The 27863-nt window shown below is 36.9% G+C and overlaps 11 protein-coding genes across 11 annotated transcripts; 7 read left to right on the forward strand and 4 right to left on the reverse strand.

Annotated features, from left to right (window-relative positions):
- The first annotated feature begins 2445 nt into the window (after window positions 1–2445).
- On the forward strand, window positions 2446–2901 carry RHIMIDRAFT_120637 (uncharacterized protein). The gene has a single exon (XM_023605400.1). The coding sequence runs from the start codon at window positions 2545–2547 to the stop codon at window positions 2827–2829; it is 285 nt and encodes a 94-aa protein (XP_023467187.1). The 5' UTR covers window positions 2446–2544; the 3' UTR covers window positions 2830–2901.
- Window positions 2902–4406: 1505 nt separating this feature from the next.
- Window positions 4407–5003, forward strand: RHIMIDRAFT_120664 (uncharacterized protein). The gene has a single exon (XM_023605401.1). The coding sequence runs from the start codon at window positions 4504–4506 to the stop codon at window positions 4882–4884; it is 381 nt and encodes a 126-aa protein (XP_023467188.1). The 5' UTR covers window positions 4407–4503; the 3' UTR covers window positions 4885–5003.
- A 779-nt stretch (window positions 5004–5782) lies between these two features.
- Window positions 5783–7262, forward strand: RHIMIDRAFT_279482 (Inositolphosphorylceramide-B hydroxylase). The gene is made up of 2 exons (XM_023612846.1): window positions 5783–6549; window positions 6603–7262. Exons 1-2 carry the CDS (start codon window positions 5795–5797, stop codon window positions 6895–6897), a joined length of 1050 nt encoding a protein of 349 aa, XP_023467189.1. The 5' UTR covers window positions 5783–5794; the 3' UTR covers window positions 6898–7262.
- A 403-nt stretch (window positions 7263–7665) lies between these two features.
- RHIMIDRAFT_279485 (uncharacterized protein) lies at window positions 7666–8877 on the reverse strand. The gene is made up of 4 exons (XM_023612847.1): window positions 8669–8877; window positions 8543–8610; window positions 7935–8485; window positions 7666–7702 (listed from the first exon to the last, which is right to left on the reverse strand). Exons 1-3 carry the CDS (start codon window positions 8824–8826, stop codon window positions 8088–8090), a joined length of 624 nt encoding a protein of 207 aa, XP_023467190.1. The 5' UTR covers window positions 8827–8877; the 3' UTR covers window positions 7666–7702; window positions 7935–8087.
- A 580-nt stretch (window positions 8878–9457) lies between these two features.
- On the forward strand, window positions 9458–10585 carry RHIMIDRAFT_279487 (thioredoxin-like protein). Its single transcript, XM_023612848.1, has 5 exons — window positions 9458–9569; window positions 9619–9735; window positions 9790–9952; window positions 10007–10140; window positions 10206–10585. The coding sequence occupies exons 1-5, from the start codon at window positions 9559–9561 to the stop codon at window positions 10372–10374; spliced, it is 594 nt and encodes a 197-aa protein (XP_023467191.1). The 5' UTR covers window positions 9458–9558; the 3' UTR covers window positions 10375–10585.
- Window positions 10586–11472: 887 nt separating this feature from the next.
- Window positions 11473–12583, forward strand: RHIMIDRAFT_236544 (uncharacterized protein; the record flags this gene model as incomplete). The annotated part of the gene is made up of 7 exons (XM_023608575.1): window positions 11473–11487; window positions 11552–11605; window positions 11660–11755; window positions 11815–12026; window positions 12078–12165; window positions 12221–12386; window positions 12444–12583. The coding sequence occupies 7 exons, from the start codon at window positions 11473–11475 to the stop codon at window positions 12581–12583; spliced, it is 771 nt and encodes a 256-aa protein (XP_023467192.1).
- A 30-nt stretch (window positions 12584–12613) lies between these two features.
- Window positions 12614–14679, reverse strand: RHIMIDRAFT_201305 (UDP-Glycosyltransferase/glycogen phosphorylase; the record flags this gene model as incomplete). Its single annotated transcript, XM_023606525.1, has 7 exons — window positions 12614–13562; window positions 13614–13740; window positions 13787–13999; window positions 14051–14110; window positions 14177–14332; window positions 14457–14512; window positions 14573–14679. The coding sequence occupies 7 exons, from the start codon at window positions 14677–14679 to the stop codon at window positions 12614–12616; spliced, it is 1668 nt and encodes a 555-aa protein (XP_023467193.1).
- Window positions 14680–15346: 667 nt separating this feature from the next.
- RHIMIDRAFT_250672 (S-adenosyl-L-methionine-dependent methyltransferase) lies at window positions 15347–16929 on the forward strand (the record flags this gene model as incomplete). The annotated part of the gene is made up of 3 exons (XM_023610745.1): window positions 15347–15724; window positions 15808–16188; window positions 16243–16929. 3 exons carry the CDS (start codon window positions 15347–15349, stop codon window positions 16927–16929), a joined length of 1446 nt encoding a protein of 481 aa, XP_023467194.1.
- Window positions 16930–17368: 439 nt separating this feature from the next.
- On the reverse strand, window positions 17369–19258 carry RHIMIDRAFT_201025 (actin-like ATPase domain-containing protein; the record flags this gene model as incomplete). The annotated part of the gene is made up of 2 exons (XM_023606501.1): window positions 17369–18819; window positions 18877–19258. The coding sequence occupies 2 exons, from the start codon at window positions 19256–19258 to the stop codon at window positions 17369–17371; spliced, it is 1833 nt and encodes a 610-aa protein (XP_023467195.1).
- Window positions 19259–19493: 235 nt separating this feature from the next.
- On the reverse strand, window positions 19494–21155 carry RHIMIDRAFT_291208 (26S proteasome subunit P45). Its single transcript, XM_023613793.1, has 3 exons — window positions 21054–21155; window positions 19962–20997; window positions 19494–19910 (listed from the first exon to the last, which is right to left on the reverse strand). Exons 1-3 carry the CDS (start codon window positions 21084–21086, stop codon window positions 19741–19743), a joined length of 1239 nt encoding a protein of 412 aa, XP_023467196.1. The 5' UTR covers window positions 21087–21155; the 3' UTR covers window positions 19494–19740.
- A 2809-nt stretch (window positions 21156–23964) lies between these two features.
- RHIMIDRAFT_312695 (uncharacterized protein) lies at window positions 23965–25396 on the forward strand (the record flags this gene model as incomplete). The annotated part of the gene is made up of 5 exons (XM_023614824.1): window positions 23965–24001; window positions 24059–24188; window positions 24248–24526; window positions 24600–24895; window positions 25021–25396. 5 exons carry the CDS (start codon window positions 23965–23967, stop codon window positions 25194–25196), a joined length of 918 nt encoding a protein of 305 aa, XP_023467197.1. The 3' UTR covers window positions 25197–25396.
- Window positions 25397–27863: the final 2467 nt, after the last annotated feature.

Genomic DNA, 27863 nt, shown 5'->3' on the forward strand with positions numbered 1-27863 from the left:
TTTTGAAAAATACCTCTTACTGCCGCCTTAAACTCGGGTGGTGTATCATTTACTGCAGCCTCAAGCGGGATAGATGGTAATCTGTCTGTTGAACCTTCCTCTGCCCATACTGGAGATGAAGGCACGGTTGACAGGTGACTTAGGTACTTTACATCACTCTGATAGTATTTTCGTTTAGAAAAAGGTGTTATGAAGGTATCTTGAGATACATACGCTTTCTAATGATTTTCTATGATGATATTTGAATAAGGGTGTATCGTTTGTCATATTCCTTTTGATATAATGTCCAAAATAACAGTAATAATTAAAAAGAAAAAAGAAGACTTTAATATTAATCATGATCACTATATGATTCAAACGTCATGTCAACTGCAATCGCTCCTTAAATTAAGTTAGCATCGCTTTTTGAAAATTTTGCATGACAAAAAGGATGTTTGCTCTTTCCAAAAAGCGAGAAAGAATGCCAACAGTTTCGGAAATTGGCTGAATACAAGCAGGATTGGGCTCGCTGGATCTCTTGTCTGAAGAATGCTCAACAATGTGGGCCAAAAAGTACAAGTAAGAAACTTATACGCCCTTAAGGACATTTACCTAAGTAAGTTTAACTTCAATTGGAAGACATACTTGTTCCAATCATTGTTGCCTCCGTTCCAGGTTTCAATGAGGCGGTAAAGGCTCTTTCACGCCACGTGCTATTTTCAGATGATATAAATTTTTTTGAAGTATTGTTTCTTTAAATCTTTGAGCGCGTATCTCCCATTTTTTATGCTTATTTCTAGGTCAGAAACGTTAAGCCAATTCATCGTCGTGTGACGGATAGCCACCTCGTCTTCTCCTTCACTAGGGCAATGGTGTAATTACAAACAAAACAAATGCAATGCAAAAACGCCAGTACCTAAACCTTGAGTAACCTTGAGGAGCCCGTGCAGTTAAAATAAGCGAGTTCCTTATTTATTGCTATAAACCAACATAGAATGAATTCTATTATGGATATATACTTTATTTCTTTCTTTTGACTTTTGATTTCTAAACTAAATTGCACTTCCGTTCTATATTCGCTTTTAATAATCGCCTTTTCAATAGAAAATTTGCAAAATTCAGTAATGACGCATAAGCAACTTTGATATACTCACGACTGTCGTATTTCTACGTTTATATAGAAGAAGATTACGTTTGTCGCCAATAAACAATATATTTCGAATACAAGCCAAGATATTATTACTAAGCCCACAACGCTGATTCATGGCATCTACAGTCTGTAGTATATGATGATGCATCATATCTAATATGCAATTGGTTGACAACATTTATTCTTGCATATAAAGATTAATTTCCCCCTTTTGCCATGAATCTCTTTCTTTTCCCTTTTCATAAAAGGACTTGTTCCATCTTGTCGTATTCTTATGTTTTGTAGGTAAAACAACTATTTATCGATAGTATCACAACGCCAAAAAGTTTTTCTTCTTTTCTTTCATCATACTGAAAAAGGTCCTGCAACAGGAAGATACAAACCAATAATTGATAAATGAATCGACAGTTCTAATAAAACAAGGCTTATTAATGGTTTGAAAGATTGGAAGAAGTCGGAAGAAATGATTTCGTTTTGAAGAGATAAAATATCAAGTCGTTCTTCAACCGACGCGGAAACACTTACAGGCGTTGAGAGTAAAATCACAGATACTTTGAGCAAGGAAGTCAGCTGTGATTTTTAGTAGTAGGGACGATGACTTTTAAAGGCAAAGACGTGACTGATCTTTTTTCAAGTATAGAAATCACATCATAGACATCATCAATAACAGCAAGAGTGGTTTTTCTTGGAAAGTAAGATTATTGAAATAATTGGCCATTTCCATATATTATTCTTGGCTCCTGGAAACTTTAGTGACATACAGAAAAGCGTATTCTCAGAAGCCCTTTAAAAGGAACTACATAATGTAATACAATCTTCTATGATGGTGAAGACCTTGAAACCAACTGACGACGTATATGTAAAACTGTCACATACCGTTTATAATATAGAGGGAGAAAATGTTAGTGCCATGGAAGGAGTTCTGATGCTTACTCAAATGGAAGATACAGCTTCATATTATGAGTAGAGGCTACTAATGAGTTTAGCCCGATTGTAAGTATTTCTTTTTTTTTCAGGTCCCCTGTTCATAAGTTTCACTTTAGGATCGAAGAGTTACCAAAAAAAAGTTGTGAAGAATAACCGGATAGGCGAAACAGAACTTTGGAGTTCTTACTTCCACCCTTTGTTGTCAAGGATCTTGTCTAAAAAAGTCAGAGTAGACCAGACGCCGTTATTTTGCAAGCAATCGGTAGCGATTTTGGTATCTCCTTTGGTTTTGGAGAATGCAGCTTCGAATGGTTATACTAATGCTGCATTGTGTAAGGACATAATAAAGCTTGCACAGCTTTTTCAGCGAAGCATAAATGTCAACGACATTAAGTCTGTGTTATGTTTCCAGATACATGGTACGTACACTATAATCACGGAATATTCTTTTGATAGATACTAAGTTTTATTTACTTGGCTTTGATATCATGTTCTACGTAGCAATCCTTAGCAATGAAAGCATTTATACGTTTTCCCTATTGGTGATAATGAAATTTCCTCGTTTTGTTGAGGATTTGCCTAAATTCATAAATATGAAAACAATTAGTCAATTTTTGCAGGTTAGTCAGTGTTTTTGGAGTCATTGCTACACACAAGAGCAATGTCCGAATTTGAAAAGCAAGATGGTACAAGCGGTAAACTACAGTGCTTTAGATTCGTTCATTCATGGCAAATACAGCAATGCACGCCTTTGCCCCATCAAATTTAACTAGTAAATTTGTATCTTTATGTTACATGTAAAATCTAAAATACATCATTTTCATAAATTATGTACACATTACAAGGTCAATAATACTTACGCTTTAGCTGATTTTCTATATCTTCTTTATTATTAAAAAGGCGATAAATTCTGTCTTTTTGAGAGAAGAGAAGAAACTCTCCTTCAAAATAACACGTAACTGAAAAAGTTGTTAGAGACTTCATATAAATAGTCTGATCTTGACTTCTCTTTTTCTTTTATAAGTCATCTTCTTTATAATGTACGTATTTAATATCAATGTAAATGACCGATTTACTAATCATTCCTTTATTCATTCTTTTGCTCCTGATGGGCTCTCTTTTATTATTATTATTTATTGTCTCATTTTGTTGTCTGACATTATCATTTTTTTTTATCAGTGTGCGAATAAAGTGTAAATATCCAATGCAACATAAAATTTTAATGCTTGTCAACCCTCGCATTGTAGCTCCGATTTTTTTTGTTTCTTTACAAACAAAATATGGATACTGCATCAACAAATGATGTTCATATAGAAAAAAGCGAAGAAGAATTTGTTAGTTCAGATCCAGTATATGAAGATACGACTGTTGATCAAGAAGAACAAGATGACTTTAATGACTTTGATGACGATAATGAGTTTGACAATGACTTTGTGAATGCTGATGACAATGACGATGAATTTGGTGATTTCGACGACTTTGAACCAGCAACAGACCTTTCTCAAGAACCACAAGGTGAAAATAGTGCACAACAAGCTGAGGAAATAGATGATAATCAACCGACAACACCTACTGAAGCCACTATCTATGTACGATTTTTTAAAAGAAATAGTCCTTTAGCTTCTAACAGCTTGTGTCTAGACGGAAGTCCTGGAAAATAGCCCTGAAAAGATCGAAACATTTATAGAAGATTACTTGAAACGTTTATGGATAAATCCAACTTACTGTCAAGACATTGTCTCTTCGCCTGTACAAGAGGAAGAAACAATAGATGACAAGAGTATATTAAATACGACGTGCAGGTATTTCTTTTTTTGTAAAAGAAAAAAAAAAAGATAGATGACTAAGTTGCAGTGGTTTAGTCGTGAATTGTGGGATAAACTCTCTCAAGATACAATCTTTCATAATTCCGTAACAGGTGCTGTTGGGCAGTTTCAATGGACAAGGTCAGAGACGAACAAGGCTTACCTGAATGCACTAGGTGTCACGTTTAGCACGAATGAGGTAAATAACTGAATATATATTTTTTGCACAAGTATGTATATACTGATCATGTGGTGATATATAGAAGTCATCACCGGCAGTGCGTACCATATCACCACATCTTGCGAAAAAGCAGCAATTTAATTACATCAATGGAAAATCAACAGAGATCACTTCATCTGATAGTACAACCTCTCCTTCTACCTCATCAAATACTCCACAAACTCATCCAAAATCATCATCAGCAACAGCTGGTTTATCTATTATAACGACTAAAATAGAAGAAAGTGAAAAAGAAACCAAGAAAGAGATGGATCAAGATTTAGACTTAGAATTAGATATAGATATAGCAAGAGCATACTGTGAACTCACGGAAGGTAAGTCGTGATTTATGAATTAGAAGAACAAGCATTGAATTGTCTTTAGAAACCATTCGCGTATTTCCTGATGTGAAGCTAAATGCCATGGTAGCAGAGTTAACTCGACTTCAAAAACAGGCAGCTGAATATCTTGAGCACCTATTAGATCAAAAGGAACAATTGTTGATGGATGCAGAGACATATAATGACTTGATCAGTTGTATTGTGGGGCATGCGCAAAGGCTACGAGAACAGAATCCTAATAAGGATGCTAGTCCGGCGATGGTGTCCAAAAAGAAAAAACCTAGCAATAGTTCATTTTCCAATATTATGCGACGCAAGACAACAAGTCATGCTACTCAAAGTGTATCAATGGGCGGCGGTGTTGTAGGAGTACAGCAACCACAGCAGACTTCTTTATCTAAAAAACCAGCACCACCAGCTTCTAAATTGGCACCTACAGCAGAGAGTAGGAGATCAATGTAGAATAATACTAAAGGAGAGAATGCCTCTTATGCATTCATATTTGTATACCATAATAATTCTATAAAAAAATGATTGTATACATGTATATTGTATATGACTGTAATATCTATAAATCAGAGCTCCTTTCTAATTGTGATAAAGAATATTATTAATAGTATTGACATGTTGGTACATGAAAGGGTATAGAACATTTGCATTGATTTTAATCAGCAAGTAAAAGATAAATTATATAGTGATATTTTGGTAACAGATACAACAATGTCACGGAGTCATAGAGACACGTCAGTTTGAATGCTGTTCCTACGACCTAATGCCGACACAAAATTTATTTATGCTTATATCCTAAAAGCTACTCTTATCTGATACACATTGAGGGAATGCAAAATAGAATATGTGCTTTACTAAGATTACCTCATAAGTAAAAAGTTGCGCATAATCCATTCAGCTTCTGTTGTTGAAATATGCCTATACTCGAGTCGAGGATATAAAAAACACCTATTGAAATAAGCTTGCTTTGACTGTTACACCGAGTAGATTTGATCAGGGCAAATAAATTAAATCATAAAAGATGAAAGTTTCAATGGCTGATGTTAACAGTGAAAGAGTCCAAGACCCTAAAAGCATATTTAGTGACCAGCCTCGCATCACTAAACATGAGCTTTACACAACATTGACATGAAGTCTTACTCTTGTCTCTAATTTAAAGCAGTACTTCAACTAATGTCAAAGCTTTATGACTGAGCCTAGTGATAATTTAGTCTTGATCGGAACCAATTAGGTTCCGGTGAGAAGTGATTTATGATTGGATGTATCACTATAAATTTATAGATTAAAGACAAGCCAGTCTTGTCTGTCTCTTTTTTTTTTTTTTTTTTTCTTTTTTTTTTTTTTTTTTTCTCTTTTTTAAAACATGAAAGAATACAGCTTAAAGGAAATCTCCAATCATACAACAAGCAAGTCATGTTGGGTTATTTATAAGAACAAGGTTTACGACGTTACAGAATTCATTCAAGATCATCCCGGGGGAGATGACCTGATCTTGGACTATGCAGGCAAAGATGTTACAGATGTCATGAAGGACGTACTTGAACATGATCACTCGGATGCAGCTTATGAAATACTCGAGGAATACTGTATTGGTCAATTAGAAGAATCCATTCATGAAAAGCGTATGAAACTATTGGAGGTTGAAGAAGAATCCAAGACATTTGACAAGGAAGATTTTAAGCCAAAGGAAACAGATGTAGCGTCGGATGTTAAAACGAATCAATTCTTGGACTTGAGAAAGGCACTTATCCCACAATTGATTAGAGCAAGATTTACCAAGGAATTCTATTTGGAACAAGTGCACAAACCACGTTACTTGTCTCAGCCAGCCATCTTTTTTGGTCATCCATTATTGGAGCCATTGACAAAGACTGCATGGTATATGATACCTATTATTTGGTTGCCCTATGTAGCCTATCAGCTCTCTTTGTCATTTAAATATGGTAACTCAACTGGCACTTATATGTCATTTGGCTTGGGCATTGGTATATGGACACTGTTGGAATATCTGTTGCATAGATTCTTGTTCCATTTGGATGAACTGCTTCCAGATCATCAAATGGCCTTTGTGATCCATTTTGCTACTCACGGCTTTCATCATTATTTACCAATGGATAGGTAAACGCATTACGACGAGTATTTTGGCTGTATAAATTAACCTATCTATGTAGATTAAGACTTGTTATGCCCCCTGCTTTGGCTGTCATTCTCGCTTATCCTCTTGTTCGCTTAGGACATTTCTTATTCCCTCCAATGATGGCGCACGGTGTAGTAGCCGGTGGCTTTTTTGGTTACATCCTGTATGACTGTACTCACTATTATCTTCATCATGCCAAAGTATTCAAATACCACTTTAAAGAAATGAAAAAGTACCACATGGCACATCACTACAAGAACTATGAAGGTGGCTACGGTATTACTTCCAAGATTTGGGATTACATCTTTGGCACTGAATTAAAATACTAATTGAAATTATCACTACACCGTTTAATGCTACCACCAATATTACTACTACCATCATTATTACTACTACTACTTAATACTAATCATCTCCTTTTACTATTTACACACATCGCTCACTCCCCCTTCTCTTTATAATAAACAATTGAACAATGTAAAAAAAAGTATATACTTGATTAGGAATGTGTAAATGTCAGCAAAGGCAAATAAGAATAGTAAAAATCATCAAACACAGGTACATCTTGAATTTACCGTCTCACAAGGGAGCTGTATCTCTGTTATTATATGCATCCGACAACATGAAAACAAAAGAAAGTGATAGATTGATCTAGTCAAATCGAATACTTGCAAGCATATAAAATAGAATTTAGAGCCATCAATTGCAGACAAGAGAATTAGGATTACATACATCAATTTCATAGATTATTCGCATACAATTTAGTTGATTTTCTATGTCTTCTTTATTATTGAAAAAGCAATACATAAAATAAATGTGGTCAAAACTTATGAATAACACATAACTGAAAAAATTGTTAGAGACTTCATATAAATAGTCTGACCTTGACTTCTTTTTCTTTTCTTCTTCTTCTTTGGACCAAAAGGTAAGACAAGCTATTTCCCAGTTAACCCTAAGGTATGTTATACCCTTTACTCTTGCAAAAAAATGACGCGTAGTATTATAGATTATAAAATCGAAAACAGTACCGGTGTTAACTGGAGGTAGTTTGGTTCTTATCAAACCTTGGTCCCATCCGCTCTTTCTCTTCTTTCTCTGGGCTGGTTATCGCCAGCCCTTTTTAATGCACTTCGGGTAAGATACTAATAATCTCTTTATAATTTTATTCACTTTTCTGCTTCTCTTTTTTCTCTTATAAACTCTCTTTATAATGTAAGTATTTAATACCAATGTAAATAACTGATTTACTAATCATTTCTTTATTCATTCTTTTGCTCCTGATGGACTCTCTTTTATTATTACTATTTACTGTCTCATTTTGTTGTCTGACTTTATCACTTTTTTTTTATCAGTGTGCATAATGCAGTGGTGTCATCATGTGCCTCATGTTTTGTTTATAGACTATTAAGTAAATAGGAATTTATTAAGGGAATAATTATAATAATAGTGATATTAGCAAATATAATCGATATAGTACAAATAGGTAGGAAGGTGTATAAATATAGTACGCAAAGAGTGCTTAAACCTTGTCCTGAGAGCGAATTCTGCCGGGGCCAAAGATGCAAGCAAAGCAGTAGGAAATAGAAGAAAATAATAGAGCCACAAATGCACCCAGAGTCATCCATGTGGCAGGTCCTAAACTACCCTGGATGTCTGAGTTGGTTCCCTTGGCGATATTGATGCCTCGAATAGAGATTACGAGAACGATGACAAAGACGGCCAACATGACAACGAATGCAAAAAAGGTCGCAATGGCTGCACAGAAATCAGGACCTCGTCTAAAGCTACTCAAAACGGTAACGATGAGCGCAATAAGAGTTAAGCCCAAAGCAATCCAATAGAGAATGAAGTTGGCAAGGAATACTCGATCCATGTTGTGCATATCACCAATAACACTCTGCACGCCATTTGCCTGACCTAATATAAAAGTGTTAACAAATCAAACAAATCAGTATTTCTTGAATCACGACTTACTCCAATCAAAAGCAGGAACTGGATGAGAGCAAAAATTGACATTTGATCCTGTGCCAGAACAATAGGACCTATATATGAATATAGATGAGTACACCGAAATATGCTTTTGTTTAAAGCTGATTTTACCATAAACCAAACGTAACAAATTGATCTTTGATATTCAATGTTGCAAAATACAACGAGTGTAGAAATGCTCGGTTGTATGTATTACCAATCATGGTAAACACTTCTAATACAAGTGCTGCAAAAGTAAAAAACGTTGCTAAGTGACCAAAGAATGCCATTATAAAAAAAGAAGAAAAGAGACTAAGATTTTTCAAAAAAAAAAAAAAAAAGAGTAAAAGGACCGTTTATATACTTTTGCATTGACGTCGGTGACGCTATGCACAGATATAAAAATAGTAATTTCTCTTTTTCTCTCTTGGCAATACCATTTGGGGTTGTTACACACTAAATGCTTATTTTTGTAATCAGCCACATCTACGTCATGGTGAAAGCAAATTGTCTATGTGTTTGTTGGATCAACAGCAAGCAGTTTATTATGCATCTTTGTTGATTTGTGCCTGAACGCCTCATCTTCTTTTTATTCTGTCTCTTTTTCTATACTTATTGGAGTGAATACGTATCTGTCTTTGTTAGCGTCAATATTAAATTTGTTTTCTTGAAAAATGAATGTTATTTATAAACACAATCAATGAATCTAGAACTGTAGGTTGCTTATGGCGCATGCATGCCAAGACAGAAGCCACTGCATTTGCTGGTTACCTGAAGATAAACCATAACCATCTTTGCGTGCGTTTTTAATTGTATCTCAAATGCACTAGTGACATTATCAATATGATTGCTTCTCCTTTCAAGATAAAGGTATGGTATCTTTACTCAGGTCAACACCATCTATTCCTTCTTTCTTTCTATCTTTTCTACTTTCTTGTACCCCAAAGGACATGTCAAATCAATAAAAATATTGTTTTCAAAGAGCGCTATTTTTTCTACTTTTTTTTTCCTCTCTTTAAAAGATGTCATCAAGGTACAATCCAAAAGGATGAGAGTATGTTCTGTTGCTAATTAGCTATTAGTGCTGTAGATATAGAATTACTGTCTGATGATGAAGCATTATTTGAAGAACTTGAAAAAGAAGAGGACTCAGAGATTGCTTTCATGCGAGAACAGCGTATAAAAGAGATTCAATCAGAGTAGATTCTCTCTTTTTGAACAGAAAGAAGACATTGTTCTAATCCATATATTAGACTCGCAAGACGACAAACCTTGGAAGAAAATAAGCATGGCGTATATACCGAAATTTTTAAAGAAAAGGAGTTTATGGATATTACTGTCAAAGAAAAATATGTAGTTGGTCATTTCTTTCATCAAGACTTTAGAAGATGTAAAATTATGGATACCCACCTCGAAGTATGGAAGCATTCTGTCCTTTTAACATGAATCAATTAACCGGTCTTGGGATAGGCATTAGCTAAGAAATACTATGATACAAGATTTATAAAGATCGAAGTATCCAATGCCCCCTTTTTAGTAGAAAAGCTACTAGTGAAGATACTTCCTTGTGTTATTGCATGGAAAGAAGGTTATGCACAAACAAAGTAAGTCAATTCAAAAAGCCAGCTTTTTTTTTTTTACTTTCTTTACTCATCATGATTGATACTAGACTCGTTGGCTTTGACGATCTTGGAAATACCGACAGCTTTACAACCGCTGCTTTGGAATTAAAATTAAAGCATGCTGGCGTGATTAAGAGAAAAGAAGATCCAGTTGTTCAAGTCAAAAAGTCTATCTTCCAATCAAACGACACAGACTCGGAGTTGGAAGACGATTAATAAAAACCCATCATGTTTAAAAAATACACAGCATGAACATTATTACTTTTAATTAGTGCTGCTCCCTCTTTTTACTCATTTCAGCTACATCGTCGTCCTTCCTTCATCTTTTACTGCCGTACATAGAGTCTTGAGCAAAAAGACATGATGTATGATCACGTAATTCATTCGTTTCAGTAACTTAGCACTTTTAAACAAACATTTACAGCAGGTATTCAAATGCATCTTCAGATACACAACAAAACGCATGCTTGAAATAATTACTATCCTCTTACTTTGAGGTATATTTGAAACTTGTATAGTTTTTTATCGTGCCTTTACATTCAATTAAATGGAATTGTAGTAAGATCAAACAAGCAAGATGATGCTTTTATTTATAAATAGCAGAAAAATACTTTCAATTATAAAAGGTAGCTTGTAAGGCAATGGTTACAGATAGGTATGGTCTTGTAATTTAAGGAGTTTTACAGCCGTTTGATGCTTTTTGTTTGTAGCAAGTTCCAAAAGCTTCATAAGCTGGTTCATCCAGGCATTGTATAGTAGTATCATGACATAAGATTTTATTAGCATTAGAATTTGGAAGACGAAGCACTCACACATAAGATTCATCAGTGATGACACAAACCATGAAGGGAACGATGAAAAAAGTAGCTGATAGCTTCATTTTAGCTTGATGTACGATTCTCTGTTCCTCGAAAAGGTGCTTATATCTTTTTCAATTGCTGGCCTTGAGGGAGCGCGCATCCTTTGATTATCCTTAATACGTGCTCTACTCAAATGGTCATATTTGCTTCTGTTTTATATTGTATGTCTACTAGCCAGCTTTCATTTCCCCAACTTTTATGGACACTAATCCAAAAGCTAGGTTTATCTTGATAACTGCTTCCGTTAAAATTGCTTCTGTACGTTTACACCCCTCAAGGAGACATAAACCGTGTAACAGTGAAACTCTATGCAGACTGGCTAATCCAGAATAGGAAATTATTGAGTGACGAAAATATGTGGGCGCACTAAAGGTCAGCAGCGTAACAAAGTTTTATGTAAAACTTCACAAAACCTTTTTTTTCTGATATAACTCGCACACTATATATTTACATCATGATGAACTCGTTTGTATGTACATAATATATAAGAACAAAGTAAAGAAAACGGAGAAAAATAACAATATTTCTTAAAGGCACCAGAATCAACAAGAAACAGCTCAACAGCTAATGCGAGTAGTCATTTCAAAGTAACCAAAAGTCATTACTACTTAAATAGACATTTACAAACTGTATCTCTTTAGACAACGAATAACGAAAGTACGGTTATTGACGTAAAAAAGATTGAAAGAGAGATAAACGAGATACGGGAAAACGCTGGACAACGACCGCATATTGATGTACATACTTGCAGAAAACAGAAATAATGGGGGAAATTAACTGTCCATATAACAAAAAGGAACTAGAGGCTGCAGGTCCATTCAATAGACTATGGAGTGCCGTTGAGCCTCTGATGGATCGACTGTCTTATTCGGTAACCTATCCAACATCTACATTTAATCATAGCGAAGAAGAACAAGAAGATGAAGAAATGACTCGAATACGAAGGGAGTTATCTGCAGCTCTGCATGACTGTTTACCAAGGACAAATGAAAAAACGAACGATGAGCGGTATGTTGTGTTGTAATAGAGTGGTATAGAAATAATTCTCCGCTTACATAGACTTGAACTGGAGGATACTAAAAGAGAGTATGAAGAGCTTCAGCAAAAGCTAGGACAGTTACAAAATCAAATTCGGATATTGGAAAAGGTATAATTTGGAAGACATGGTTACTTGGTTCTCATTGCATTCTTTTGTTTTATAGAAAAATATGGACAATACGGCATTAAAAAGCAGCATTATTCAATTCAAGAATGATGTACATAAACAAGCCAAATTACTCCTACAGAATCAAGAACATGCTTTCATGACACGATCTGCTATTTCTACAGGAAGGACAGCAACAGGAGGCCATAGTACAGCAGAGATTAGTAAAAACGGAAAAAAGGAAGTTTCTGATTAAAGTAGCTGACTTATGTTCTTTGTAGTGACCAGAATAAAAGAATTAGAAGAAAAGAATCGAAATCTGAGGTTACAGAACCGAAAACTAGATGCGCATTTGGAAAAGTATAGAGAAAGGTTTGAAAAATTAAAGGAAGGAGCCAAAAAGAGACAACAGGATGCATAAAATAGTAATAATAAAAGATATTCTATTAAGTTACTCTGGACTATAATTGTACTTTTCTCTCCAAAGTTCAGACACTTTTCTTTGATGACCCAAGTTCGTGTGGTTCAATGTGTTCATGTCTAATAAGCCGCCTCCGTTGTGTTCGTCTTCAGACTGGTTCTGAGTTAGTTCGAGGAACATGTGAAGCCATGACATAGAGTTCCATACAGTAAAGTATTCCTCGGTCACACATTTCTTGGCTGCTTCACCCATAGTATCGCGTAGTTCTGGGTTGTTGAACAACTCAAAGAGTTTATCGGCTACTTCTTCTACATGGCCAATAGGAACAAGGAAACCGTCCTCGTCTTCTCTGATCTGAAGAGGAATACCACCAGCTCTATAAGCAATGACGGGAACACCCTTGTGGAGAGCCTCAGTGACCTTGACCTCAAAGCCTTCTCGATGTGACAATTGTAAGGCAACGTAGGCACCACGGAGGATCATGTTAAGAAGTTGATCAGAAGCAGGTAAACGGACGGCGATGATATCGCTAGCAATACCAGTGAATGGTTCGGAATTAAGAATTTCTTGCACCTGTTCAAAGATGACTGTGCCATCAGGATCATCAATACTTCCATGACCACAGATAACGAGCTGGGGTGTTTGAGCGTCTTCAAAGTTACCATCCATCTTGGCACGTAGCAATCTGTACGCTTCTAGAACGTCAGGAATTCCTTTGGAAGGATCGAACCGTGCGACTTGTACAATGTAGGGTCGGTACCAGTCTACCTCATTCACACCCAAGTCAACACACACACGGTTAAACACCGACTGGTAATAGGTCTTGCACCAGTCATTCAATTGTTTGTTCAGACCATCAAGAGGATCTGTGGCAGCAGGTAAAAGTACAACATTTCGAGAGGGAACATCTTCAGGAACAAAGTTTTTAATAGGATGAGCTACAAAGACATCGGCATGTTGAATAAAGTTCCACAAGAAGCTAATGTAAAAGAAAGTTAAGGTTAAAGTCAGAGTGCACATTCAGACTTACTTCCAAGTGATGGCCTGAGGGCCCTCAGGATACTCTTTAATCAAGTCAGCTCTAATTTCAATGTGGGATCTAAAGATAATCTTTGTATTGGGAGCATGTTCTCGAATATGAGGAATGATACCACAGACTACGCCATGCGTTTTAATAACTTGTTTTTGTTATTAAGTGTTTACCTTGTGGGTCGTCAATCACGATCACGTCAGAATTTTTAATAGGTCCCTTATCATCCAACCAGAATCGTCTCGCATTTTCATTTGACCAGTCAATAAAGATTTGCTTATCTGCCTCGGTCAAGTAGACGTCAGGAGGAGCAACACCTTGGAGAACGTTATGGAACTTTCGCTTGGTAATATCAAATACTTCAGGCTTAGGACGAGCCACGTACCCTGCATATAAAATAGGTTAATTTGTACAACATTATTGTTGTATGCTCTTACAATGAACTTCAACACCTGCCAAGCGCAAGAAGCGGACTAGGGCATGACGCATAAGGGCCACTAAAATCCCCAATTTTGGTAAGAATGGAGTTTGAATGATAAAATGTTGACGTTTTTGAAACTTACCTCCGCCACCTTGAGGGGTCGAATTGAAAAAGGACACTCGCAAGTTCTTTTCCTTGAATTCATTAACCATTTCTGTAAAAACTCTCCAAGTCTCATCACAGACAGTGTCCTTGTACTCCCACAGGTTGACCATCTTGATTTGACTATTAAAGTCAACTAAAGGGGACAAAGGATTAGAATAAAAAGAAGATTAGGGTGACACTTGTGTTCGCCTACCTTCAACCTAAAATAAAAAAGAGAGTTTAAGCAACACATGAATTTCTGTATGAATGAGGGTAACTTACTTCATGTCGGTACCCAACCGAGATTCGTGGAAGATTGCCTGGATAGATAGGACTTAACCTATCGAAAGGGTCATTTGCCTTACTTTTTTTATCCAATAACCATCAAGCTTACCACATCACTGCCTTTCTGACAGCAGCGCTTGCACGTTCATCGCATGATTCACCATGAGTATCAACACGGAAAGGAATGGCATCAAGTTGCTTCCAAAACTCATTCATCATGCTCATCTCTTCGGTTATGATAAGAGACTTTTGTTTAAGGTAGTCTCTAGCTATATCATAGGAGCAAGCAATCAATTGGACCTTGTAATTTTGAGCCATAGAGTAGAGAGCGACAATCGAGGTTAACTTTGACAAGGCATCCTTGACCATTTTTTCAACAGAATCGTTTTCGATATCATGTTCAACGAGTTCACCTTCATAATAGTCGGTGGTATAGAAACCATCATGAACCGAGATAGCATAGTAACTCTTCATTCCATCGCGGACTTCAATGTCTACACCAAGATAGACAGGAAGAGGAACATGATTAAGTGAGAATTTACGTAGAGAGGCTCTCGTAGGAACATGGGTAGGGTTAGGGGGCATAGCTGATGATAGATGTAATGATTATAAAAATAGTAAAAAAAGAAAGGACGAATCGAAAGGGTCTTTTATATATAATTCAAGACGACAGCTGATATTTAATTTCAGCCTTTGACTGCTGCATAAATATAATTCGAATTAAGGCATCGTAGACCATAAAAGGAAAGAGAATTCCGTAATGGCAAGAAAAGAGAAACAAAAAGAAGCAGTAAGACCTATTTCTCTTTTTCTTCTTTTCTTTTATATGAAAATAACAGTGAACTCAATACTTTATATATATTATTTATTTTGTATGTAAACCATGGGAAATCAACCATCACATATTTTAAAAAGTCCATTCTCCAAGAGAACATGTCAGAAAACAAATAAAAAAAGAAAGGCATTGTCGATACATGATGTGGATACTGACGATCAAAGTAAAGAAGAGCAAGGCCATGAAAGGGCAAGAACTGTTGCTAGTGAACCCCTTTTGACAACCATCGCAGGTACATTCTCCAAGAAAAGATACAAGCCACACTTGGAAGAACCTACACCTACTCTACCTCCATCTCCAACCTACACATCTAATGACATGTATACTACAGAAACAATTATTGTTGATGGTAGAAGATATCAAAGCTATAATACTAAATATGTCTTGCCTAACGACGATGAAGAACAAGATCGACTAGTACAAGTTGTAAGTTAATATGATCAGTTCATTTTTCTTTTTCTGTATTTTCTAACATGATTTTTATTCTTATTCATTTTGCTATATTTAAGCACTTCATTTACAAATATATCTTTAATGGTAACTTCTCAGCTCCGGTTCACGACTTACTCTCGGGCCCAGTTCCCTCGACTAGACGGAATTCATCGGGATTAAGCCGTAGTAGATTGAAGAGTGAAACGCCTACACCAAGGGTCTTGGACCTGGCATGTGGCAACGGCACCTGGGTACTTGAAATGGCAACAGAATATCCAAATGCTCATTTCTATGGCATTGACATATCACCCAATTATCCAACAACTATCAAACCTCCCAATGCATTTTTTACACAATTCGACATACTGAGTCCTAAGGGATTACCTTTTCCAGATGACTACTTTGACTTTGTCTTTATGCGTCAAGTCTACACTTGCTTTTCCCATTTAGACTGGGCGGTAAGCTTAAACGGCAGACTGAAATCACAAAGTTTCTCATAACACATGCAATAGGTCGTCATCAAAGAGATCAGACGGGTGCTCAAACCAGGGTGCTACGTTGAGCTCCGTGACATTGATCCCATTTTGAAGAATATGGGGCCCACGACGTACAAACTATTTGAGAAATATCCAGCATTTATGAAGGAAAGGCACGGTGTTGATATTGATTGGGCTAAAAGTATGTACGACTGTCTCCAGCAAATCGGCCAAATGACAAACATGCACAGGGTCGTACGAGGTCTTCAGTGTGGAAAAACAGGTCCCGTTTGTTCGCTCATGAACAATTCTCTTCGAGCTGGGCTTTATAGCTATCGTTACTTCTTTCAAACGAATTACAAGATGAGTTCTCAAGAATATAATAGAATAGTCGACAAAGTGGTGAACGAATCTATTGACTACCAATCCTACTTTAATTATTATTGCTGTTGGGGTCAGAAACCGCTGTATGACTATACTGCTCTTCAAAAGGTCAAGGCTCAGTCTACTCCTAATTTAAGGAATCTGCAACGAGACATCGTCGCTGGATCCTACGTCACTCTACCACCTTCCCATACTGAACGTCGTGTATCACTTCATCTTCCTCCTTCTCCCACAAGTACCTATGCTAGCATGTATCCTCTGTCAGATGATGAGGGCCATATATTTGGCCAAGACAGTGTCTCTGACATAAACCAATTCATTGAAGGTTACGAAGACTAATATTTACTTTTTCTCATAATTTCTAATGCAATTAATGTATATATAAATATGTTGCATCCATATAATAGTAAAAATGTATAAATACCAATAGTTTGTCCTTTGTAAATCGTATATATCAAGGAAAATAAAGTGCGGCAAGGAAAGCCTGTATCACATTGAAATGGAGCCAAAAAATGTTGACAGACAATTCACGAGCTTTGAAAGAGACTTTGCTCATTTTTCAGAAAAACTTGTACACGGGAAATCTTTAAAGTGAAGATTTCCTTTTTAAACACAACACGTAAACTAATTTATTTCCATTCTTGATGGAATACGTAAAGCTTCAAAACTTAAACAGAGCAGAGACATAACAGAAACCAAAACTTAATAAGCTGTTACACTTTTACGTGTCTTTAGTCATACCCAAGGCAGATTATTGACAATGGATGCGTTTATTTAATTATTTCCTTACGACCTCAACAGAGAATAAACTTGGGCATTTTAATGGTCTACGTTCTTCATCCATATCATATTTTTTGTTGTTTACTTTTTTGTCTATACTTTCGATCACAGACAACACTGCTGGCGCATCCACAAGAGGTGATTCAAGATCAGGTAAATTGATCTGCAGCTGCATAGAGGGATAAAGGCTCTGTAGCCTTCTTTCATCATCATAATCATCATCATCGCTACTATCGCCACCACTCGTACTACTGTCACTCTCACTACCACTTCCAATATCATCAGTAACCACTGTTGTAAAAGACAGCCCGCTTTTCATTAATCCTAAACCAGGATTAAGTGGCGAGACGGCAAAAACCAGTTCCATCAATCGCCCAATATATTTACACACAGAGACACCCTTACGACCAACCATGGCTTGAATTGCGTAAAAGATAGGATCAGGTACTGCCCCACCTTGGCGGAAAGCTAATAAGATGGCTAACGTAGCTCGTTCGTGATGCAACAGTCCGGGTACATTGGCCAACGGTCCTCCAGCAAGCGGCATATGGAATGCGACAAAGGCACGTGTTTCTTTGGGATAATGAGAGGTAAGATTGGATAAATGGATAGCTGCAGGAAGTAATCGATGAAGCTGCAGAGGATGATGTGGATCTAGATAGATCTCGGGCAACGCACTTACTAAGATGGCATGAATGGCGTCAAACTCGGTTTGAGAAAGTGCAAATTCGGATTTGGCTGCATAAGCCTTGACCCCTTCCAAAAGCGGGTCCTTTTGTTTCTCTTCTGGAGGAAGCAATTGGTAGCAGAAACCCTGACGGACACCACCTTCGCTGAAATAGACTCGTTTGATCTTGAACACTTCAAGAATAGCACTCACCAAGAAACAGGAGGCAGGTATCATGGCAGCTCGTCGCTTTGAAATACGAAATACTTTAAGTCTCTTCATCAAGTCTTGTGGGTTCTTCTTTCTGTAGTGTTTGGCCAACCGCTTGAGTTCTTGACCTGTCATGGAGTATCCATTGATGATGGGTATAGGATACATCAGTTGACGGTTCGTGTTTCTAAGCGGCATGAGTGTATCCTGAGCTTTGACAGCCATTGAAAGGTAACCAAGAGCTCGAAAGCCACCACCGCTCATGTATACTTCATATCCGTCCTTTGTGAGCAGTGATTTTGGTAGTTTGGATGAATCATGTGCTTTTTTTAGCTCTAAAACAACCTCCTTGAACAGTCTATTGACATCCTTGCTTGACTCACATTTTGCAAGTCGTCGCTTCAATGCCGCGGCACCGTACGGGAGTGAGACAGGATGCTGTGAAACGCAAATGTTGTCACTAACTATTCCATCTGTTGCATCATCAGGCATCGTATTTGTCATCACATAGCTCACTTCAACCGAACCGCCTCCAAGGTCCATCGTCAATCCATTGACACGGTGAAATGATCCTATAGTGATATTAAAAAAAAAAAAACAAGATTGCATATTACTTTGTTTTCACTTACCGACAATGCCCGAGGCTGAGATCAATGCTTCCTGCTGCTTAGTCAGTAATGAAACTGTCAAGCCAGTTGTTTCGTATATCCTGTTTAAGAATTCTTTTGAGTTGACAGCGACACGAGTAGCTTCTGTGGCAATAACATGAATTTGTTCTAGTTTGACATTTGCATCTTGACAGAGTGATTTAAATCGCTTGAAACTCGTAATAACCTGATCCATGACATCTTCGGGTATGATTCGTTCATCGCCTTGAGCATCAAGTAGAGCAATAGGTGCTCTTTCTTCATATGCTACAGGCAAGTGTCGTGCCAAGGCGCTCACGATACCGAAACGGATACCGTTTGAGCCCATATCGACTATTCCAAAGGGTGCTTTGATTTCTGACATTTGAAAAAGAAGTAAAGAAATGTCAAAAAAAGGCAAGCTTGGATAATATTGGCTTTTTGACTGTAAATTTGCGGTTAGTTTTTTTTTTTTTTTTTTATTTTGCAAATAGCAAAAACCGTGTTTTCGCGTGTGTGTAAGGTTTCTCATTTAATAATTATCATGATGAATAAATATACATAATAAGCTGTAATAACGTAATGCATATATATATAATGGATAACTGTATTAAAAGAAACGCGAATCATTTGTATTGAAGTGGATGGGCTGTTCAACGTTGAGGGCTATTTGACTGCATGTATAAAAGAAGCACCAGTAATATTGGTTTATGTTCTGGTGCATACAGTGTTGGCTATTTAAAAACTAACCGCCAATTTACAGTCAAAAACCAGCAAGTTTCTATATAAATCCAATACTTTTTATTCGTAAATACAAGAAATGCAAGAATAGTAGTTGTAGTAGTAGTTTCTGATAAAACATTACATTTATTTATAGAATTCAAAGTTTGAATCTTCCTTCTTTACATTAGCCTTGTAACCCTTTTCCAAATCTTTACTCAAAATAACATAACGATTCTTTCTGACTGCATGCATACCAGCTTCTTGACAGATGGCTGCAATTTCTGCTCCAGATAGTTTATCAGGTCGTGAAACAACTATTAAACATAATTAGCCTCCATAATTTCATATTTGTATAAACCACCTACAGTCTTCCAAGTCCACTTCTTCAGACAAGTTCATCTTTGATGTAATTGTTTGGAAAATAAGACGCTTTTGACGACGATCTGGTGTAGGAAATTCAATCTTTCTGTCAAGACGTCCAGGACGTAATAAAGCGGGATCTAATGTGTCTGCACGGTTGGTGGCCATGATAACTTTAACATTTGATGTTTGATCAAAACCGTCCATTTGGTTGAGTAATTCCAATAAGATACGCTGCACTTCTCTATCTGCACCTGTTTGAGCATCAAAACGTTTTGTAGCAATTGCATCAATTTCGTCAATAAAGACAATTGAAGGAGAATTTTCACGAGCCAGTCTGAATACATCACGAACCATACGAGGACCTTCACCAAGGTATTTCTGTACAAACTCTGATCCAACCACACGAATGAAGCTGGCTGTTGTGTGGTGTGCGACTGCTTTAACAAGCATGGTTTTACCAGTACCTGGTGGACCATACAAAAGAACACCTCTCGGAGGATCAATACCAATTTGACGATAGAGATCAAAGTGAGTCAAGGGTAATTCTACTGCTTCTCTGATTTCTTGCTTCTGAATATCCAAACCACCCACATCTGAATAAGCTACATCAGGCTTCTCGTCAGCTCCTAAAAGTGCAATGCTACTATCAGCTTCTGGTGGTAAAACATCAACAAGTGCATTCGAGTGACGGTGTAAGGCAACCGAAGAACTTGGTTTTAGTAATTCACGATCAATTGTACTAAGGATGCGAACAACATAATTAGAGCCAGTTGTTGAACCCACAATACCGGTATGTTGATCAATGGGTTCCAAGAATTGACCCAAGACGAGGGGAACTGACTTGATACGCTTGACTTCTTCCTGTGCTCGAACAAGTTCCCTCTTCAAATTCTTTTGTTCATCTTTGATGTATTCTTCTTGGAGTTCAATGAACTCTATATCTCTCTGAAGCTTCTTTAACTTAACATACAAGTCTTTCTCCGATAAGTCTTCGAGTTGTTCTCCTTTTGGAAGAATGGTCGTGCTTGTTTCTTTGACCTATTTTTTTATATGATGTCAATACATGTCTTGTGATGAATGCAGGATTATGTTACTTCTTGTTTAATCTGAATTCCAATCTCCTCCATAGTTTATAGCTTGAATATTTTGGTTTATTTGATTAGAGAAAAGAAAATAATAAAAAAAAAAAAGAAAGACGATCTGGTGAAAACAAGCAACGCGTAATTCTCGTAGTTTGTATTGAAACGTCATCACTCTGCAAATTCAATAGCCGATCAAATGCCCATTTTAATGGCTGATCATAAAGGGTATATGTAATTGGATCTGTGCTACTGTCCAAAATCACGCGTTTGGATGAGCTCCATTTGCATCTCATTTGCATACTATGATATTCGTATTGCTGCAGTAGATCAACCATATTTGAGCGTTCGGCGATGAGGACTACATCGTCAGCGTAGAATAGGCAATTCAGGGACGGTATCATTTCCAGCGGTTTTGCTAGATTTTTGAAAACGCCACCTACTTTTTTGAATAATTTTGGACTTTTGTGTGAGGCTAAATTGCTCAGGAAAAGGAAGCTAGTTTACCTAACTTTTTGAAAATAAATTGCTCACTGTTTTGCAAATAACTTGAGCAGCTTCTGGTCAAATAATTATAAAGGTAGGTCTAATATGGCTCTAAATATAAAGCTCAGACATCAATTTCATCTTAATTACATGCTGGCATTTGATTATTCAAGTACAAGCGACACTATAAGCTTGCAAGTTGTAAAATAGAGAGTACATCACTTTCATACTACACGATTTACAATTTAAAATTATCTGTATCATAACGCAGTATACTTGTTACATACATCCTTTTAATGTGTATGAAATCGATCGAGGATGTGTGCTTGGAGAGAAGCAATAGGATCAAACCCTCTGAACACGTTTAAAATGTATAAAAAAAAAACTTTTTATTCCAAAATGGTGGAATCATTTGATCAAATCAATTAAGTTAAATGTCAAGTACAGGCACTTTGAGGCAAGGCCATTTAGCACCTAGTTGCTGAGGAAAGAGAACCCAAGTAAATCGTCATTTTTAATAAATGTTGAAATGAGCAGGAGAAGAGAGCCAAGGTTTATTGTTTATGATGCAACGCCAAAGGAATTTCCACGAAACGAAAAGGGTAGAGCCGAGCAACTCTAGAACGGTTGTATCTAAAGGAGTATCATCTTAATGCCTTGAGACTTGCTAGCCTAAAGGAAAGATCATTTTCATTCGAATCTGAAGGAAATATTGTCAGAATTAATAACAAGCATTGTCATATAATTGGTACTTATCTTTTATTAGGTGGCTAAGAATAAGTTATTGGGGATGGAAGATACTCTGCATTCGTACCCAAATTGTTGAAAAGAGGATAAAAACGACATCACCCTTTGTTTATGTTAAAGGATAGTGCGAAATCTAATCCACATAAACAAAGGAGGACTTGGCAGAGGGCACGCCGTTGCTTCAAACTATTATCTCTGTTGAAAGTATATAATTTTATAGCAACTTCGTTAACCATTGCTTCCCAATAACGTCAAGACTATTGAAAAGTGTCAGTATGAAAGCTTAATTTTCTGTCTATTACCAGTAAACTTACTAAAATAATAATGATCAAGAATGGAAAATAAAAGAATGCTTATTGATGTTAAAATGAGAAAAAAATCTATAATAATAAATTTGATGATGTATTTCGATGGGATGCGTCACTACTGAAACTGTCCTTTTACAATTAATGTGGCGTATATATAACATTTTTCTTATACACGTGAACACTATGAACACTCCACGTTTGTGATGGGTTGATTTGAGCTTATGTTCGCATGAGAATTAAGCAAGCGAAGAGATGATTTGACTTCCAGGTCTGTCTGAATGGCCTCTGGGAGGGTAGGTTGATTGTGTTTTCGCTGTTCTTCTTCGATTCGAAATCGAGCGGCAAATTGTTGGTACAGTTCCTCGATTTACTCAGGGGAGAGACTCTGGTTTTGTTGTACATTGTGCTCGCTTTCCATAATACTGTCCACAATGCGCGGCTTGTAAAGGGTTAAAAGAGATAGTCTACACTTTTTTTGTTTATTTTATATATTTTCAAATAAAAAAGCGTGGCTCGAAGAGCTTATACCACATCGGAAGTCCGACTGAAGTCAACTGGAATTGGGTTAGACATGTCAAGCAATTAATGAACTTATAGTTGTGTTTGCAATCTAAGAACTTCTTTGTTGATTTTGAGTTACGACAGTCAATGAGAATTGAGCATGATGTATCTATAAGAATAACGCATTTTATGGTCAGTTTTCTTTCTTTTTTTTTTTCTTTCTTTGAAGAAAGAAAGACAAAAGAGTATTTACAAGGTAAGCAACCAAAAAAAAACTAATTTTATTTTCACGTGTATTTTCATGTGTGAGTATTTTCCTGTATATTTTCGTGTGTATTTTCGCGTGTATTTTCGCGTGTATTTTCGCGTGTATTTTCGCGTGTGCGTAGTGTTTCTCTTTACAATTCTTTGCTTTTTTGTCATCAACCAACATGCCGCCTCAAACAAAATCCAAAAAACGAGAGTCTATGGACTTCATAAAAATTACAAGTATAAAGGCTGGCTAGATTTAGTGTTGAATACTCCCAAGCCGAGCCTAGATTATTTTCAATTCGCAGACGCCTTTAAAAGTAGTCAATCCGTGACCAATCACCATTATGCAGATTTATTACAAACATTATCAAAAGATCAGAGCAATAAGCTTACGAGGATCGCCTCTGTTGCCAAATCATTATTTGATGTTGGTATATATTATCTAGGTATGATGCTTACTGCAAATATTAATAAGCTTTTAGACACGAAATGATGTGAAGTCGAAATTTGGAGAGAAATACGCTACATATTGGGGACAAAGATTTGAATCAAATCTGCAAAGAGCTCTAAGGATCCAAAATGAGCAGACAATACAACGTCCCAACCAAATCACAAACAATGAAATAGTAAGAATGGCTCAACAGGTGCGTATTACTTTCATATATCAATGTGTGTCAATCCATAGCAACTCAATTCATTGATTTCATAAACTACTTAGGTTCACAGCTTGGATGAAATTTCTAATGAGACAGCAAGAGAGGCTGGAGAAGTCAACGAGAAAGGAAGGGAGTCAGAAGAAGAAAATTGGACTGAGGTTGCATTACGGCAAACGGCGAATCTCGCATTTGACGAGCAAGTATTTGTTGGTGTTAACATATTCGTTCATTTACAAAACTAATATTGTAAATCGTGTAGAGTTGGCAGATTACAAATCATTGATTTGTCATCAACAACGGCGCTGGATATATTGAAATTAGGGACTCCAGTTGATCAATTTAACGCAATAATTGAGGCAACTAATATTGATCCGGTTCCACTGTCTGCTTATGCCAGGGACCTTAGCAATGCCCTCGATAAAGCGCCTTTATTAATACGTGCATTACGCGAAACACTGTATCATGTTGGATTTCGTAAAGACTTCGATTTCATCGCCCACGATGATGCTAGTTTTATGGAAATAACGATAAGGTACTTGTAAGTAGCACAAAAAGGAGCCTTTAATTGTCAGATTGCTTATATTTCATATCGCTAATCCACGCATCTGTAGCTTGGATCTAATGAGCTCTCCCAATAGCCTCTTGAATAAGATTATGCTCGAGAGAACAACAGCTAGTTATCTGATAATTTACCTTGTAAACCAATTGTTTATTGCCAATACTGATGTGATTGAGCTAGGATGGCTTGAAAGAGAGTTTTATTCTACTGATCGAAGCAAATTTGATGGAATTCTATTCAAGGTTGGAAATAAATCGATTAGCCCAGGTCTTATCGAATTTTCAGGAGGGATAAATGACAAAACCTCATCTCGAAAAAATTCAAAGGATATTGAAAAGATGTATACCAGTATGATCAAAGTTATGAAGGATACTAAAACCACTCGGATGTTTTGCATGAGATGTTTTGGTAATACAGTGTAATATGTCTCCAATCAGCTTATACTAAATTCCCTTTTTTTTTTTTTGTAATAGGTCACTACATCTACTTTGAAAGTCTCCTTGAGTTTGGTGGTACGATGTACAGAAAAATCGATGCAACCATGGAGATCCCGAATACACCAAGAAAATTAAAAGTATTCATCAAAGAAATCCCAATGATTCTTGCGTGGAAAGAGGTTGTAACAAACCATGCTATTAGTTTGACTTGATACACCAGAAAAAATACCTCATAATTTTCATATGTATATTCATCATTTACGTATCATTAAAAATATAAAGAAATAAAGCCAGCTTCTAATATGGGGCATTATATACCATTATACTTCGGGCTTGACAATCTTTGTTGTTGTAGTCATATCTTCTTTTATTTCGACTTTTTTTTTTTACTACGCTCTTGGCTATACACCGCCGTAGCTATAACGTTTATGCCTGGTGATCCACCTTCAGCTTGGGCTAATGCCCTTATTCAACGTCTTGCTAATTTGGAGCAACAACTCCAAACGTCACCTTTGGTCAGCCATGACCCCAACGTTGTTATGCGCGCTCCTGGCGCTGGTTTTATTCCTTCCGTCGATATGCTGTCTGAATTCCCTTATGTTGAAGAGGGCTTCTTCAAGCGACCTCTTGAAGAAACGGATCGTCGTCGTTTTCTCTTTGATTGTTTTAACACAGTACACCACTATGATCCACCAAAGCTCAACAAAATCCCACTTAGTGGTCCTCATTGTCAGTTTGATGTACAATTGTCCAACTTGCAATATCGTCTTTCAGGAATCACTCGCCTTTTGGATTGATTTACATATCAGCTGTTGCATGAGAATTGGGTTCAACAAACCCTTCGACAACGTTCGCGTAATCTTACTACGCAGTCCACGAACTGCCCTCTGACTTGGTGTCTCATACCACAACTCTGCGTACTGACAACATTTTTCGAGACCTACCCAACAATATTGATGCTCCTTCTACATCCAGTTAAGATCAGTATCTCCCCGGCACTCAGGATATGTTGGAACATATCAAGCTTCATCAATCAGTCCAGACCCTTACTCAGTCAAAACGCCACCGAAGAAACAATGGGCCCCGACTCAACCGTTCTCTTCCTGTCAATGATGCGACTAACAATCCTACAAAACCAATTCAGGATATCGTAATCCACTCAATAATTCTTATTCAGATGGAGCTAAGAATTCCAATCAAAGTAGTTTTCACATTACAAACAACTCCAAACCGGTTTTTTGGACAGGCCAGAACCAACAGAAAAGACTTTAGGTCAGCTGGTTGGTGGAAGGCTATCTTTATTTTCTCATTCCTGGTATTCTTTACTTGTTTTCACTATCAATCCATGGCTTCTCAATCTTCTTCGACACGGTTACCGCATTTACCTGACGTCTCCCCCTCCACTTTGTCTCTCCCCCATCCGTCCTCGCTCAACGGCCAACTGTACTACGCAGCAGGCCTTCGACAAGGAAATCTCCAAATTTCTGAACAAACAGACTATCAAGGTCGTCTCCCCTCACCATCCAAAGCTCGGCTTCTTTTCAAACCTTTTTGTCATCCCCAAAAAGGATGGTGGCCTACGGTCAATACTCAGCCTCCGCCCCTTGAATCAGTTCCTGCCCATACAGCACTTCAAAATGGAAACTATGCAAACCATTACTCACCTTCTTCAACCAGGCGACTTTTTGACGTCAATCGACTTACAGGACGGACGCTTTCCAATACGTTCTAGTCGATTCGGCCTTTTGCTATATTCTTCAATTTCAATGGCGCCAACAAACTTATCAGTATCGGTTTCTTCCCTTTGGTCTCAGCCTTTCACCTCTCATATTCACCAAGGTTCTTAAACTAACCCTTCTCTGAACTCGACGCAAAGGAATTCAAATAACTACTTATTTGGGCGACCTTCTCATCATAGGCCGCTCATATCAAACACAAGACTTCGCTCGTCAGGTATGTCAAAAGATGACCGAGTTAGGTTGGCTTCTGAATTTTCCTAAATCATCGCTAACTCGGTCATCTTTTGACATACCTGACGAGCGAAGTCTTGTGTTTGATCTGATAAAGTACACGAATTTCTTGAATATTCTCAAATTAGAAAACTCGTTAAAAAGATTGACAGTTCACCTAATCCAGAAAAAGTGCTGGACACCATTCGAGCTGAAGATCCAGTGTTTGAAGAGTTCGTACAGACATTAGTAGAGATTACGTTTAAACACAAGTTGGAGAATAAAAAGGTGTAATTCTAGATTACACTATTTTCTAAATAAGATATTATATTTTCATTTAAGGAAAGATAACTCAACAAAAACTGAGACAAAGAAAACTGAACTTCAGGTTTTAAAGGGAACGCACCATAGCCTACAATAATTCATTCGTTATTTATAAGTGATCACAAAGTTACAACAAAAAATATCAATAGAATGTTGTCTTGATCTCATTTTCTTTATCTTTTTTTTCAGCTTTTTCTAATCTTTAATGTCTCGTATACCTATTTACCCAGAAGTGGAGAAATTCATTGCTCTAAAAAGACGCATAAAGATAGAAAATACACAATCCAATGACAATTCAGATGACTTACCTGCCCAAAATTCAAGAAGGACAGGTAAAAAGAAATACTTGATGTATTGTTAATGTCTCACAAGCTAATTTACATAAAGGTACTAAGAGAAAAGATACTTCTGATACAATAAAAGCAAAAAAGGGTGTAAAGAGAAGGCGCCAGGCAGCTACCTCCGAAGCACCATCCTCTACAAGTAGAGTGGTCTGTAGTTCTTGCCAAGAGGAGGGACACAAGTCAGCAAGAAGCCGCGCTTGTAGAAATTACAACCTGAAATTGAAAGCCCCTAAAAAAGCCAACTCATTGGAGAAAATCAAGG

This window comes from Rhizopus microsporus (assembly GCF_002708625.1).
Source record: "Rhizopus microsporus ATCC 52813 unplaced genomic scaffold scaffold_6, whole genome shotgun sequence".
NCBI classification, from domain to species: Eukaryota; Fungi; Mucoromycota; class Mucoromycetes; order Mucorales; family Rhizopodaceae; genus Rhizopus; species Rhizopus microsporus.